At 35.9% G+C, this 16,946-nt stretch overlaps 1 protein-coding gene across 1 annotated transcript in view; it reads left to right on the forward strand.

Moving 5' to 3' along the window:
- uba6 (ubiquitin like modifier activating enzyme 6) overlaps positions 1–16,605 on the forward strand; it is a 53,078-nt gene extending 36,473 nt beyond the window's left edge. The window contains exons 20-33 of the mRNA XM_008113045.3: positions 1,183–1,288; positions 2,035–2,124; positions 2,347–2,427; positions 4,208–4,336; positions 5,743–5,794; positions 5,892–5,955; positions 9,008–9,077; positions 9,859–9,930; positions 10,791–10,908; positions 11,214–11,407; positions 12,447–12,574; positions 13,011–13,098; positions 13,234–13,328; positions 14,131–16,605. Of these exons, the coding sequence (XP_008111252.1) occupies positions 1,183–1,288; positions 2,035–2,124; positions 2,347–2,427; positions 4,208–4,336; positions 5,743–5,794; positions 5,892–5,955; positions 9,008–9,077; positions 9,859–9,930; positions 10,791–10,908; positions 11,214–11,407; positions 12,447–12,574; positions 13,011–13,098; positions 13,234–13,328; positions 14,131–14,266 (1,423 nt within the window). The 3' untranslated portion in view covers positions 14,267–16,605. The remainder of the gene's footprint in view (positions 1–1,182; positions 1,289–2,034; positions 2,125–2,346; positions 2,428–4,207; positions 4,337–5,742; positions 5,795–5,891; positions 5,956–9,007; positions 9,078–9,858; positions 9,931–10,790; positions 10,909–11,213; positions 11,408–12,446; positions 12,575–13,010; positions 13,099–13,233; positions 13,329–14,130) is intronic.
- Positions 16,606–16,946: the final 341 nt, after the last annotated feature.

Raw genomic sequence — 16,946 nt, forward strand, 5'->3', positions numbered from 1 at the left:
TGATGTTCTTACTACTTGTGGGTCTGCACCCCATGCGCTGCCAGTCAGTTTCCGCAGGATGTTATTGCGTGCAGCTACTTTGTGCTTGGTGTTCATGCAGTGTTTCCTATATGTTAGTGTTCGATCTAAGGTGACACCAAGGTATTTAGGATGGGAACATTTATGATAGTTTCATGAGACATGTGCAAACTATGATTAATTCAAAACAAACTATCTTAACTGATTACAAACTCATTTGTTACCAACATTTCAGTCTTTTGGATTATTTTTCTGTTAATACTACAGTAAAGTATTTTGTGCTTTGATCAAAATATGAAGGGCTGGGTGGTGGTAATTGGGGTGTGGAGGAATGGGTGTGCTGTTTTGTGATGTGTGCTGGGGAAGGCATTTAATTTCATTGTGAAATAGTACAGTTGACAGTAAAGCTATCCTATTATATGAGCCAGAGCAGGGCTTCTTAAATTATCTCCGCTCACAACCCCTTTGCATCCAAGACATTTTTACATGAGCCCAGGTAGTATAAAATAGGTATACAAAACAAAGATTTACTGAATATAAATTAGTATTTTCAAGGCTTGCTAAACAGGGTGAGTTTCCATTTTGTGGAGTACACCTGAAGGATTTTCTCCAGAGTCCACTGTAAATTCTGCACATTGTTGATAACAGAATGAGAGGCATTCAAACTACTGTTGTTAATTTTTTCATGACCCCAGCATTGAGTTAAGGGGACCCCATTTGGGGTTGGGACCTATAGTTTAAGAAGCTGTGAGCTAGAATACTGTTTGTTCGGACATTTTTGTTTTTGTTTTGGTAGAGCCAATTGCTAGTGCTATAGATTCATGGCCTGGAATTTTACCAGAACTACTACTAATATTTTTTGTTTACACCATTTGCTTGTTTGTTGTTATTATGGGTGCTCAAGTCAACTTTGACGAATATTAACACTATAATCAAGTTTTCTTGGAAGCATTTATTCAGTGGGGATTGCCATTGCCTTCACAGGCTGAGAGAGTGTAACTTGTTCAGAGTCAGCCAGTAGGTTTCCATGATGGAGTGAGGATTTAAACCCAGGGGCCTCAGTCCAACATGAATCAGGGGATCATAGCATGTTTTTTCTTTGTCCCAACTCTATTGGGTCCTATGTGCTATTATCTCACAAAGTCTTTTGCTTCCTCCATATAGCCGCTGCGTAGCAAACCTGCGCCCTCTCTTAGACTCAGGAACTATGGGAACTAAAGGGCATACTGAAGTCATTCTGCCTCATCTAACAGAATCGTATAACAGTCATGTAAGTGCTCTGTCCAAAAAAGCAGTTGCCTCGATTGGTGTACTTGTAACTTTTCTTTATTTCAGTTGCAGTTGAAAAACTAACTTTGAAGTCAATCATTTATATTAATTTAATTGCTTTCTATGCCACCTTTGTGTTATGTTTGTGAGACATTTCTGAAGATACGTTGTAGTTTCAAAGATCTATTTTACTTGAATGTTTGGCTAAGTCCAGGGTGACTTACTAATTTTTTTATAAAACATTCAGTGACAGATTTGTATGCTGTATCATACAATAGGTTTTGAAGACCCTTCAGTTTTAAAAGTGATTTTTGAAATGCTTGGAAAGGCCAGATTTGAGTGTTCATGGAAATTTAGCATGTCCTTGGGATATGCCAAGGTTGAATGGTTTTTAAAATAAAGAATCTATTGTAATATTTGTTTTCACAGAGATAGAATGAACATACTAAACCAGTCTGATTTGGCTGTTAAACTAAGCTTAGGGATTCGATCCAGCCAGAAATAATCATGAAATAAGAATTTGGCAAGTAGTGTCCCTTGAAAGCTGAAAATGTAAATTATCTTAGAATTGTATTTCAGTTCCTAATTTTCCTTTGGAAATATATTTGTTTTTCATGTACAATACATTAGAATTCTTTTGGAAACGTATTCATAGAGTCCAAAAAAAGATTTGTTCTGGTTATTGAAATTACAGTGAGAATGAACATAGGTCAAAAATAAAATCAAGTTGTTGTTTTTTACATTCAGCGAGATCCACCTGAAGAGGAAATACCGTTTTGTACATTAAAGTCATTCCCAGCTGCCACAGAACATACAATACAATGGGCAAGAGACAAGGTAAGTTTTATTATGAACATAATAAATGGTGGGCACTGTTCAGTAGGAAATCGACTTATAGAACTCATGTTAAAATGAATGGAAAATACACCAAAGACAACAAGCTTGCCCCGAATTTAAGGAGTGGGACAGAATTTTATTCTATTGTTTTTTTCCATATGGTGAAATTAGGTGGAAAGAATATTCAGTACTGTTTTCTCATAACTCCTTTTTTTGTTTTAGTTTGAAAGTTCTTTTTCACACAAGCCTTCCTTGTTTAACAAATTTTGGCGGACCTATTCATCAGCAGAAGAGGTATTACAGGTAATGGTCTATTTTTATAATGTTTATGTGAAATGACTCTTATCATTTTTACTTTGATAAATCTCACATAATGTTGCTAGTACTGATTGATTTTACAGTGGCTGTGTGTGTTTGAGAAAGTCATGTGAGCTGAGGAAACCTAGATTTGAACTAGAGTTACACTGATTTTTACCTTTGGTGGATGTGAATTAGATGATATTTGAGCTTTTAAAATGTATTTTGGACATCTTCAAAAACAGTGGTAGCCTTGGAACAGTTTTTATTTTAAAATTAGCCAGCATTATAGTTGCCAAGATTGCTATGAAATGGAGGTGAATTACATGAAATAGCTATATATTAGAGACCTGGCTGGGCAATTGACAGCTTATTTCTGGCAGTAGCTAGTTGTGCTGCCTGGCATTGTAAGCAAAATGTGTAATAATATTCTTATACAATTACAGGCAGTCCCTGGGTTATGAACAAGATAGATTCTGTAGGTTTGTTTATAAGTTGAATTTGTATGTAAGTGTTGTATGCCAGAGCTACACCTCTTGACCATAAAACACCACACCAGCTGTGTATTATCAGCAAGCGATTTATTAAAGAATATATTAAAAAGCCAAGCAATAAAAAGGATTAAAAAGTAAAGTCCAAAAAGGTTATTTCAATACATGAACAATAAATCAATCACTTCTAAGGTACAGGAATATAACACAGAAGTTTAAATTCCCAAAGGCAAGGCATAAACTTGGTAACAGGAACCAGGAAAGGATACACTTGAATTCAAAAAGCATAACTTGACATGACAGAATCCGTGAAGCAAAATCTACATAGGAAACTTAGAGCATGAAAAGCATGACTGACTTGAAACACCAGTGTTGACCTCAATAAGCAGCAGGCTGAAAACCTTTCTCTTAAAAAGCCTCCTGCAGTGAGAAAAATGCATTTTGTTTCCCTTTCTCATCAGATAATTTATCCGTTCTTTTTTCTCTGAGACAAACTGGCAGGTGAAAGACCTGGGATTTTTTTCTTTGTTTACAAAAGTCTTGCCTCCTATCTGCCAGCTCATTAAAATCTGCAGCTGCATCTGAAGAAGAATCTCCTTCAGAAAAGCGGCCCCTTTCAGGAATTTGACCTTGAGGCTCCAGCCTCTGTTCTGCAAAGCCCTCTGGCTGTAAGGCAAGCCTGACAAGACCATAAACCCCATTGCAATCAGATACAGGCCCTGAGTCAGACACAAGCCCAGTCCCAGAATCCTCATTGACTTCAGGCACTACTAACACAGGTGATATAGGCTGAACTACAACAGTAAGTCGTAACAGGAACATTTTACAGTGTGTGTATATATGGGTGTGTGTGTGTGTGTGTGTGTAAGATAGCATAGATAGCATAGAAAAGGATTAATTCTCTTGTAATGTTTATTTTACTGTCAGTGCCCCTGTTCAGAAGATTTCACCTCACTTTCTATCCCTGTGACAATTGGATTTTGACAATTTTGGGTTGTTGTGGAAACAAATGATAAAGCTTCAGTGGAGACACTTTTTTCCCATAGTAACTCTTAAAGGTGTGAATTTCCTTTCTGGGGTAGATTTCCTCTCACTTTCTATTGTCCCACATTCGTAACTAGGAGTTGGATGTAAATCGGATGTTTGTAACTTGGGGACTGCCTATATGTGTGTGTGTCTGTGTAGGATAATAACAATGGCTATAGTACTCCACGCTGTAGTTGTAAAAGTGTGTTTACTATCATGTGATGTGGCCCCAGGTTTGCCAATTTTTCCCTTTCTTTGTCCTTCCCTAGAGAATAAAGTCTGGAGAGAGTTTGGAAGGCTCTTTCCAGGTGATCAAGTGTCTCAGTAGAAGACCAAGAAGCTGGCCACAGTGTGTTGAATTAGCAAGACTAAAATTTGAAAAATATTTCAATCATAAGGTGAGTATAGCAATCTGTTTTAATTCTAGTGGTTGATAATATTAAACTAACAAAAATAGAGTTTAGTTTAGTTTAAGGAACTCATATCTCCAAATCTGTATGTGCATCACAAGGAGAAAGCAGTGTTTTTATTTTTCAGGCTAGCTGAAGAAACGAAAGCGTGTTAAATGTATTTATTTTTCCAGTCTTTAAATACTGCTGGTTTTAAAGGTTTTCTTACAAACCAACTTACAAATAAAACAAACATTAAGCCAGTAAAAATAACCAGTTGTATAAACAACTGCTGGGAAATAATTTAACCAGCAACACTTTCCTGTTTGTGATCTTCTATAGGATATCAGTTTGATAGATGTAGTGTTTCATTATATTATTCATGCTTTTTAAAGTTTTCAGTCACCAAGAAGGGTCTCTATAGAATACTCTTCTTAAAATAACTGAGACCCAGACTGTTTAAGCCAGTGAACATTTTCAGCATTTTAATGTGACCATAGGAGTAAACCTGGAAATCTCTTTTTATGTGTTTCCCTTCTTTGGGACTGCTGTTCCTCAGGTTCAGGATGATACTTTCCACTCTTATCAATAGGCAGGCCCATCTTCTAAAAAAGTTTTTCTGGGAGGGGAGCGAGGTTGCGGACTAATGAGATGGATGTGCTTTTTATTTTTATTAAAAAATTGATCTTGGTGGGATATTTGATAGTGCAGGACATAGACCATCTTCACCGTTTTTCAAGCCTAGTTTGCAGCCTCAAGTAACAGGATATACTCCGTTGGGTCTCCTTTTTTTTCTCCTGGATTCATGCAAATGCCTGAAATAGGTGGCAGGCTATATGAAGTTGTCATGACCCCCAGATTCAGTTGTGGGATCCCAAATAGGATAATGACCCATAATTTAAGACTTTTTGCATTAAAGAAGTAAGCTGGACAGTAAGATATCAACGGCAGATCAACACAGTGTAAAGGAAGGGGCAAAATAATCTCTTCATTTTTAATGAATGTATTAGTCAGGGTACAGATTACTCATGAGCACAGTACTAGGATGATATTTTAAGTGAGACAGTGATGAAATATAGGGGAATTTGGAAGCCGGTCCTCCCTTTTGGTCTCAGACTATTATTCAGCGCCACTGAATAGCGCTCGATAGTGTTTGTGCTCACTTACTGAGTAGCTTCCAGAAACGTAAGGGTACCTTCAGTGTCATCATTGTCCAGAGTTTAGAACTGATAATGATTTTGCGTAAGGAGGAATTTTCCAGTGGGAATTCTGAAATGCTGTATTTCAATCACTAGTAAAATGCCTTTTCATTTTCTGTGAAAAATAAGGTTGATTTTAGCACAGCTTAATGGATTCAGAAGTTTCATTAATGTAACAGGATGCTCATACAACATTTTCTTTTTTTTCTCATCTAGGCTCTCCAGTTACTTCATTCATTTCCCATTGATACACGTTTGAAAGATGGCAGTAAGTCCATTAATTGATTCAGTACATTTTGACTGATATATTGTGTCTCATGTCACTGCTTTCAATAGTTAAACGTTGCTTTCTTTCAAATCAACAGGTTTGTTTTGGCAATCACCAAAGAGGCCACCTTTTCCAATACAATTTGATTTTAATGACCCTTTGTAAGTAAATGTTAATACATTTATATTATCTTACTGCATGAAGCAAAGAGTTTTATATGTAATCTTTATGAAGTTATACAGTCAATCTAATACTAGTATACTTCGATTTTAATTATTATCGCCCTGAAATTCTGTGGTATGGTTTTTAAAAATATTTATATGTAAGTTATCAGAAGAACTGACTTCCTATAGTCTTTAACATGTGTTCTGATTCTTATTACCTGAAATTGATCCATGTACTGATCCCAAGTACTTTGGGAACTGCTTTCTCTTGAATGTGATCCGAGGTAAGCAATCAATAAAACCTAATATGTTTTCCTTGTATTATTTTTACTGTTGTGACAAAGTACCTTTATTAGTTGTCCCCATGTTAATTATAGCCAGTTGGAATGTTAAGCAGTATCTGGAATATTTGCTCCAAAGAACAATTAATAATTTGTGGCAAATGATGTGGGTCTTTTTCTGTGGCTACCCTCACTCTGGTTGGTTGTGTTATAGCATATTTATTTTGTGTTAGAAAAAACTTGGGCATTCATGGACACATATATTCTCTTGTAACATATAATTTGACTCCTTGGCAACATGGATGGATCTTCTTTGCTTGTAATATTGCTAAAAGGCTTATATTCCAAGAGTAGAGAGAAAAAACATTCTCTCCATTTACCATTCAGTATTTAAAAGATCTAACTGCTTTAGCTACAGATAAGCATATATTTTATAAAGAGCTAGTTCATTAAAACGTATTTTTGGAAACATGGCTAGGTTATGTTAAAGTATACGAGTACCCCATGTCTATAGCCTGTGTATGTCTATCCTTTTTTCTTCTTTCTTTCCTTTCTTTAAACATTAGTTTTTAATTAATCATATTTAAAAATTAAAAGAAAACACACAGATGAATCCGTAGTTCAGCTGTGGACAAAGTGTGACCAGCAGTCAGCATGCATTTTTGTGGCCCTTAGGACCTCCCAAGGATCAATTTATTTTGCCTCAAATACTTTCTAGGAGTTATATGGGGCACTTTTGTAAAACGCTTCCTCCACCACCACTTTAAACCCTAGAAATACATTTTTAAAAATCAGAAGTAAACACAAATGACTTGGAGTTCCTGTTTCTCAAAACACACACACACACACACACACACACACAATCCCATCTTCTGGGCCTAAAAACACTGCAAAAATTCCCTCCCAAGCCCCTTGTGTAGAGTTTTCCGGACATTTAATGTTGGTGTCACATCATTTTGTAACATAGGAATTCAATTTTACTATCAAACCAGAGGTTAAACCAACCCCTTATAAGATATATGGGGACACTACATATCTCATGAAAATGTTTCATTTGTTTTTTTAATATGATTTATAAAATTATAACACGTTTACAAGATTTTTGACATTTATGGGTAACAATATGTAAATATGTGTAAGAATTTTTAAAAAATGTATAACACTAATAAAATACCATTTTAATTAGATGTATGAGATTGGGGAGATGAACACAACTTTTGAATATTGGTGAAATATTAGACAGAAACACTCACATTTATTCATCAAGCTTCCAGTTTCAGTGGTATTGCTTATTTCATTCGACTCAGAGGTTTTTTGTTATGTTTGTGTGACATATCTAGACACCACAGCCAATATAGTAATGTCTTGTGAAACACAGTTTGGAAAGCTCAGCCCTAAGGAGTGTCAGGGAACATGGTATGTGTGTGTGTGTGTGGTGGACACACAGTGTGTGGTGAACACACAGTTGTCCATTCCCTGATGTAGTTAGAGTGAATTTCCCCCTCTGGATTCGCTTTCTGTTTTTCACTGAACTAATTTATCATTTCACAACACAGTAGTTCAGTGTTACAGCAAACTGGAGGTTAAACCAATCCCTTATAAAAGATATGGACACATGCATGAGCTGTAATGATGAAATGTATGCTGTCATAATATAACTCATAAAAACCTTTCAGTTCTACTTTTTAAAATATATATGATTTATTGCATATTTCACATAGAAATAGCAGAGGCAGATGCTGCAGCGGGAATGGCATGCAAGTGGATATTCTTACAGCTCCTGCGGGTGTTGGTTAGGAACTCTGACAGGTCTAATAGAGGGGCTTTAGGGCCAGCAATGCCCTTTGCCTTAGTCTTTACCTTTCCCTCTACCCACGTCCATGGGGAAAAAACAGCACCATGAGAAAAGGAGGAAAAGACACAAGGAGGAAGAGAAGTGAGAAAACATGGCATAGAGGGTTTTTTTCTTTAAGTCAAGGAAGATGCAATGAGAGAGTAAAAGGAAAAGGTGAGAAAAAATGATGGAAAAAGAGGTTAGGAAATTAAACTAGGGGGAAATGGAGGAGCCAGCGTATGTCTTTTCTTGGCCGAGGCAAGGAGAAGCTAGGCATCCCTTAGGAAAGAAAGGAATTGATCCTTTCTTGGATAGTGTCTTCTTGGCTAAAATGGACCTTCATGATAGGTTCCCAGTTTTCCATTCTGTATCCTTGCAGCAACAGTATGTCGGCTTGAACCCCATAATCCTTGCTCTTTATTTGGAGAAAGGGGAAGTATTGACCGTTTGTATCTCTACTTTTAGTTCTGCTTTCCTTTTCAGATGTTTGGCAGGCTCCTCCCTGTATATTGAATACCATCCATCTGTCTGTCTAGTCTGTACTTCTACCCTGTTCAAATCTGTTTTTATTCCCTTTATTCTAAATATCTGTCTTCATTAGATGGATTAAGTCTTGGGGTCTTTTCTACTTCTGCAGGCAGTGGCAAAATATATATTCACAGAAATAATCTGCACAGACTTTTTATATGAAATTTCTCTGGAGGTAACATATGTTGAATTTGAGAATGGTTTTGAGACAAATGAGAAAGGATGAGAAAGGTGTGTGCAGACAAGCCTACTTTTCTCCTTCAGCTCTCTGCTGTTAGGAAAATGTCCATGAACATCTTCAACTTGGTGAGGATATATGTTATTTAGTTTGCTTTGCAGTATACACAATAGTAGGAAGAGAAATTACAAAAGCATCCCTATAATTTGTTTGTTTGTTTCTCTCCAGGCATTATAGCTTTATGCTGAGTACAGCAAAATTATTTGCAACCATTTACTGTGTCCCTTTTACAGAAAAGGTAAGTCTCCTGAAGAAGGATGCAACATTTGCACTCTTTGGACCTTTTCTGATTTTTTATTATTTTCATAATGTTGGTTAGAATTAGTTTCTTTAGCATGTTGATCAAAGCATTTTCTTTGCTGGTTTAATAACCTTTTAAAGAATTTAACCATATCCAAAGATGCCTTGAAACAGTTTTCAATCAATGTTTTGATTTATGTGATTATTTTTATTGTTGTAACACTTCAGATAAATTATGATCTCATTTGTCGGTCAGGTTCTTGTTAAGGCAGTGGTGATGGCTATTATTCTTATTTTTGTACATATCTGCATCTTGCCCTTTTTCTAATTGCGAAAAATCATTTGCAAAATGTAAGCTGTAAATAATTTTAGATGCTGATTTTACATATATTGAAAGGGAGCAGAGAGAGATTATATAGAGTATTATAGTATATATATGAATTATATATAATTAGTGTCTAATTAAAGTAATGTGAAAGCAACATAGATGTGTTAGGCTTTAACTATCCATGAGTATTTCAACATGTTCATAGTTCAGAATGTCATAGAAATCTAGGATGTTTCCCCCTTAGATTTGATTATTGTGTATTTCTTTCATTTCAAATGGAGGCAAGGATTCTGCTCCTAAGCTTGAAATTGTATCACAGAATGATTAAATAACTTAGTAAAATATGAAATTCTTTTTTCTTATTGGGAAAGGGAGGCTTAATGTTAAGGAGCACATGATATGTTGTTTTATGTAATTCACAACTGCCCCTGTTGTTTACAACAAAACACAGGATATGTCAGAAGAAACAATTTTAAAGATAATTTCTGAGCTGAAGATTCAAGAGTTTCGACCTTCCAACAAGGTAAATTTAACAATTGAATAATGTATTTCAGAGTTTCTTAGATTTTTTTTCCACTTGATACCCCTTTTCACTGGAGAAATTTTTAAGTGACCTCGGGTATATACGTATAGACAATAAGTATACATTTAAACATTTAGTGATAATAAATCAACATTTGCAAGGCTTGTTGAACAGGCTAATTTCCCCTTTTTATAGAGTACAGATGAAATGTTTTGTGTAGAGTGCACTGTAAATGCTACACATTGTTGCTAAGGGGACCTCATTTGGGGTCAGGAGCCACAGTTTGAAAAGTAGTGATGTATATCATCACTCTGCCTCTTTCCTTGATTCTGAAGATTCTGAAGCTTGTTTCCTTTCTTTTCTCATTTCATACCATTGGCATGATATTATCCTAATGGTTGTAAGATATATAGCACAGAGCCAGTGTGATATTGTGGCTTGAGCATCTGACTATGACTCTGGAGACCAAAGTTCAAAACTCAGTACAGCTATAGAAGCCCACAAGGTGATCTTGTGCAAGTCAAATTCTCTCAAAGGAAGCCCTTCTGAGCAAATATTACCAAGAAAATCCCCTGATAGGTTCACCTTAGAGGTCACCATGTTGGCAACAACTTGAAGGCACACAAAAGCAAACAGGATTATAATAAGATAAGCTAAATTAAGCCCGTTGAGTGCTTGAAAGCATAATATGAATTCTAGTTCTTTTTGAAAGCGTTTTATCTATAATTATAATTCTCATTGATGGTAATATGGTGCGGACGAAGCATCTCATCTAACCTGCATGAATAAATTAGGGGGCTTTTTGAAGGGAAAATATTAATATAGTACCAGCTGCTTTATTTACCATTAATGTCTTGCAGGTTGTGCAAACAGATGAAACAGTGAGGAAACCAGATCCTATTCCAGTCAGTAGTGAGGATGAAAGGAACGCTGTTACTCAGTTGGAGACTGCCATTTTCGCCAACGAAGCTACAAAGGGTAAGTACTAATTATTAAAATATTTTTGTTTTGCCTGTTTAGGACATTTAAGGGAATGAATGTCATTTTTTAAAAACAAACAAATAAGTACAGCAACAAAGGACTTAATTTTTTAAAAGGAGTACCAAGCTGGCTCTGGTTTGTTTCATTACGATCCCTTTATTCATTTCTAATAGTATCATGGATCAATAATACTTGTCATATATTGCAGTTCCTTTAAGGAAGATAAAATCAAATATTTCAGTAAACTCCTGTAATATAGCAAGGAACCCCTATTCTGAAGAATGATTTTTGTTCCTGAACAGATGACTTACAAATGAAAGAGCTTTCTTTTGAGAAGGATGATGACAGTAATGGTCACATAGACTTCATAACAGCAGCTTCCAATTTGAGAGCCAGAATGTACAATATAGAGCCAGCAGACAGACTCAAAACAAAACGGATCGCTGGAAAGATCATTCCAGCCATTGCAACTTCTACAGCAGCTGTGTCTGGGTTGGTGAGTGAATTTTTCTTTCTTGAACATAAAAGTATTATGTGTGTTATACTTTAGATTAGTTTTAGAAGTTTTCAATTAATGTTTTCAAAATCAATAATAATGTGATTTTGAAATGTTTTATCTTTGTATTTTAATTATTTTTTTATTTGCTGATTGGGAGTTTTTGTGGCGTGGGAAGCAATACAGAAATATTTCGGATAGATAGATAGCCTCTCTGTTTAAGTCTCAATTGACCAAAAGTTGTAGGTAGAAAAGCTTATTGTGTTAATTAAAAATCCTCAATTCATAATGAGACTCAGTCCCATGTGGTTCCCAAGTGGCGTCTTTTACAAGGCCTTCAAAACCTCCCCCTCCGTTTTGAAAGCCTTGTGAATTAGGCCAGTTGGGAATCCTATGAGGCTGATAAGTTCACCAGCCTTGGCCAAATGGGCTCATTCATGCTGCCTGCCTCCTTGATGTGTTATGACTGTACTGTTGAGTGTGTTACATTCAAGAATAAATCTATTTTTTGTAATGTGCACCTTCAAAATTGAAGTGTGCATTACATTCAATGGCACATTATATTCAAGTAAATACAGGTAGCTGTTAAGAAATACAGAGCAGTCAGTCGACTTTCCTGAGGCCAAGCATGATTTTCTTGCTATAGTATAAATGCTGTGGTGAGCAGCATGTTCTAAGATCCATTTGGGATTACCGTTTGTGGCTGTCTTGTCACCTGAATCTGGCTTTGGGTACAGGTTTCATATTGTATTGAAAGAAGGAGCTGCAAAAAATCCAATAATTTCATTATGACTGAGCAAATGAAAACATTTGATACAATTTTGCCTGGGGAGTCTTCTGAGACACAACAGTGTTTTGGGCTCAAGTTTGATATGATTCCTGATTCCTGATTCCTTTCGACAAGCTGATTTCATGCCATTTGTAGCCTGTAGATCATATTGCATGGTACATAATTCAGAATATGCTGTAGCCCATACAGTTTTATACTTGCGATATAAGGTATTTCAAAATGTTTAGGTGTGTACATTTCCTTCTTCAGGTTGCTTTGGAATTGATCAAAGTAGTGGGTGGCTACCCTTTCCAAGCCTACAAGAACTGTTTCTTCAACTTGGCTATTCCAATCATTGTCTTCACAGAAACAGCTGAAGTGAGGAAAACAGAAATAAGGTAAATGGATTTAAGCATATATTTTAACAAGGTGTCAAGCTTATGCTAACATGTTGCATATTTTCTATACCTAAAAACACTGGATAGACTTAGAGCTTACTATTTCCTTCTCCAATGTAGTCAGAGGCAGTAACACATTGAAAAGAGCTCCTCCTTTTCTCTCCAGGCAGAGTTCAAGTTAATATCGTATCAGTTGCTTTCTCTGAATGGGAATTCACAGACAAGTCATATTCGTGATTTTTTGTCATATTTGGAAGCCTCATTGCATAACTTCCTTTATCACTTTATTTATTTGCGACATTTCTATCCCGCCCTTCTCACCCCGAAGGGGACTCATACTTTTTAAATGTATTTCATGGTAATATGAAATGATGAAAATGTGTTGCAACAAGATGTTTTGGCTGCAAATTGGTTTTAAATTCTTGCTCTGTTACAGAAATGGAATATCATTTACCATCTGGGATAGATGGACTGTTTTTGGGAAAGAAGATTTCACATTGTTGGATTTCATCAATGCTGTCAAAGTAAGACATTTATTTCAACTCTACTATAGACACAGTTGTGGAATATACTATTGCAGTGTCTTATTCTCATTTCTTCGAATTAGTTTGTTTTGTGTATAGAACAACTCAAAATAATTGCATGTTTGTGTGTTACAGGAAAAATATGGAATTGAGCCAACAATGGTGGTCCAAGGAGTTAAAATGCTCTATGTGCCTGTAATGCCAGGTCATGTTAAAAGATTAAAGTTGACGTGAGTATTTACTAAATAGTAAAGGTGGCATAGTCTAGGTCAGAATTCTGACTGTTATATAAGTTGAATTTTTTAAAAGTTGAAAATGGTGTGCAAAGTGTTAGCTTACATGTAACAAGATTCTGCTGAGAACCTTTTTGATGCATTCTACTTATCACTGAAGATCAGATCTTGAATGGGGGAGATCTTTCTGTTGATCGATACAGTGCTCTCAGCAGCAGCAGCTAAGGTCTGTTGCTTTTATAGCAGGAGATAAAAAGAGGTCCAGATGACACTGAATTAAGGGATCATTTGAAATAGTTTTCTCTTGTTCTTCCAATCAGATATTTCTAATCAGTTACCATTGCCTCACTGAATTATTGCTGGTCCTAGTCACTTTCCAGACATTCAAATAAAAACAGACTAACAAAACCCAGAGAAATTTCAAAGTTCATATGATGATTTAAAACAACAACAGTCCTTTAGAAACATAGTTTTGCTTCCCTCTCAACAAGCAAATCTGATCTGGAAAATTAGTTTCTAGCTATCCCTGACTTTTTCCTGACAGGATTGTTCTACCTAAAGGGTTAGAAATGCCTTCCTTTGATTAGAGGGCTGGTTTATTTACTCCTTTAACATTAATATATTTAAATGTTGATTTTATTAATAATTTCCATAGTTGCTTATAATGGTTTGTTCAATTCAATAGGGGTTGTGCTGCTTTTTTTTTTTAAAAGTGATTTGCATTTGTTCCTAGTTCTTAGGGAAACTTGGTTCTTTTTATGTATTTTCAGTTGCTTCATTTTTCAATCCTTTTTTGTAGGATGCAAAAGCTTGTGAAACCGGCAGCAAATAAGAAATATGTGGACCTGACAGTGTCCTTTGCTCCAGAAACGGATGGTGACGAAGACTTGCCAGGGCCACCTGTTAGATACTATTTTGCCCATGAAGATAACTGATGCATTCATTGTACTGTTCCATGTTGTAGCAGGACCACCCACAAAAGGAGTGCAGCGCCATCCTTTAAAAATGGTACTATATACTTGGCAAAGCCTTAATTCAGAAACAAATAATAGAAGTCCTTTCTGTGGAGCTCTGTAGCAAATTGGATTTGCTGTTTACCTGTCTGTAGTATTTTTGTAGTTACCCAAATCTAAGTGGGACTTGACATTTTCTGGAAAGTATGGGTCTTTTTGAAGAAAACACATTTCTCTCAACCTCTGCAGGAAAGACCAGAATAGGAAATACACAATCTGCATTGCAGGAACAAATCATTAGATGAGGTGGCAAAAAAAAAAAGATACGAAGAAACTGCCAATTACACCACCATCAAACTTAAATCATCACAGAGTCCAGTGCTAAGTCCAGAGACAGCATCCTGGTGATGATCCATTGCAATAAAATGATTTATTATTGTTTTTGTTCTCTTCTGGAGCATATTAGCACATGATGCGTGCAGATGTTGTTGTGGAAAGATTTACAGTGGAATGAAGATTTATCAAGTTCTGACTTTTCTTTCCACTGAAAAACAACCCCCCCCCCTTTTTTTCTGCTTATGTCAAAAGCAACACAGCATGAAGGAAATGCAAATTCTAATGTAGACATTTTTTCTAAGGACATGTTTTTTCGAGGATGCTTTTCCATGCTGATCTAGAGATGATGGGTAATTTTTCTTGCGTATGAAGAGAATAGCTAACAAATTTGTCTGAAGTAAAAATTTTAGTAGACAGACATCGCCCCTGCTAAATCCTTCAGGAAACGAATTGGTAATGTTTGATGTATACCTATGGGCCTATAATACCCACCAATGGCCAACTTAGCCACTTGATGGAAGCACGATGTATTTGTAAACCTTAATCAGTCCTAATTGGATAAAATGAATGGGATGTGATTCTATTTTAACATCAGAAGGGTTAGATGAGTAATGTTGGACATTAAATTGGCTTGAAACTGAAACTGAAACTGAAAAGAGAAAAGCAGCTGAGAAACTATAAAGTTCAAAGAATGGTTTCTTGCTTACATTCATTCTCATGTTAAAACTGGGCATTTACTATGTACCATTCTTATGGAGGGCCTTGGATTTAGACACCTACATTTAAATAGTCATTATACTGAGAGAGGAAGGAAGAAATTTCAACTATAGGCATTTGTAGGGAACAGGTACAGTACAAAAGTTTTCTTGGTTGCTCTCTAATGTGCGTAGCCCTGGATGAATGAGTTGTTGCCTTTCTTACATCGCCACCCCAACCCCTTTTCTAAGAAAGTCAAGTCTGCTTCCAACATTAGCTTTTGGGGGTGAATAAACACTCCGTATCTACAGTGTGTTGGATGGTTGTAAAATATTTTGTCATGACAAAGGTGGTTAATATTTTCCCAAACGTTTGTGGTCATTATACAGACCATAACAAGATTATGTTTGTTTCCCTGTTTCTGTAGGCACCCAACCACCAAAGATGTATTTTTTGTGAGCTGCAGTCCATCTCTTAAGTTATTCCAATATTTGGGACTAAATCTTGAAATGTAGTTACTGTTCCTAAACTTTATTATATTTTATTAAATACAGTTTGTTATAATTTAGTAGATTTTAAAATTGGCTGGGTAGTTTTGTTTAACATTTTAAAAGAAATCACAGGGAGGGAGACATTGACATCCTCCCTTACTGGCAACTTATTTCAAATGGCACTTTGATTGAGTTGGTTTTATCGTTTGTTCTTAATAGCTCTGGCTAAAGGAAACAACTATGACCACCAAAAGGCTTGGGGAATGTAATAAAAAAAGAATTATTATCTTGACCTTCCAGTGGGATACAGTGAGTTATTTATTTTTTACAATCTGATCATCATGACTTGTGCTAGCATTTTTTTCTTTATGACTACTAATCAGTGTTCAGAAGTAGCAACAAGACTGTCTTTGCATTTGCAAAACTGCATTTGATGTCATACATCAGTTGGCTTGAAACTGAAGAACCCTTTCCAGTGAGTCTTCCTCGCAGATCTTACAATACCGAAACACGAGAGGGCAGTCTCAACACAAAAGTCTCCCTACAGGTTGTGCACTTAGTTTATCTTGGGAATTATTCTCCTCACCCATGTGATTTCAAAGAGTGCTCTCAAGTCAAAGAAAAATCTATACAAAAGTTGTACATACGTCCACAGTTTGTGTTTATCTCTGAATTTATTTCAGTACATTTTGAAGGACTGGTTTTTATTTGTGTACACAAATTATGGTGTATAGCCTACAGTTATGAGAATGGCTTTTTGTCCTTTTCATATTAAATAATTTGAAAACAGCATCAAAACGTGTGCAGCCTATCATTAGTTCACTGCATGTAACATTGCAATATGAAGCACGTATATTTTGAATGGAAATGATTAATGTTTAATGCAGAGAACCAGAACTATGAAGTTATAAAAGTGTATGAAATTACCATATCCTGGTGTTTAGCATTACAAGTTTTATATAGTGACTAGCATATATATCTGGCATTGCCCATCTGCTTTCTCCCTTCTCCACCTCACTTCCATGTTGTTTTGGTCCTCTGAAAAGGCCTCTATAGTCATCTAATGTAGCATTTCTATCCATGTATTGACCACCTGTGGATAATTTTGGATTTTAGAGAACTTGTTTGCTTGTTTGTTT

The sequence above is a fragment of the Anolis carolinensis genome, chromosome 6, assembly GCF_035594765.1.
Source record: "Anolis carolinensis isolate JA03-04 chromosome 6, rAnoCar3.1.pri, whole genome shotgun sequence".
Classification (NCBI taxonomy): Eukaryota; Metazoa; Chordata; class Lepidosauria; order Squamata; family Dactyloidae; genus Anolis; species Anolis carolinensis.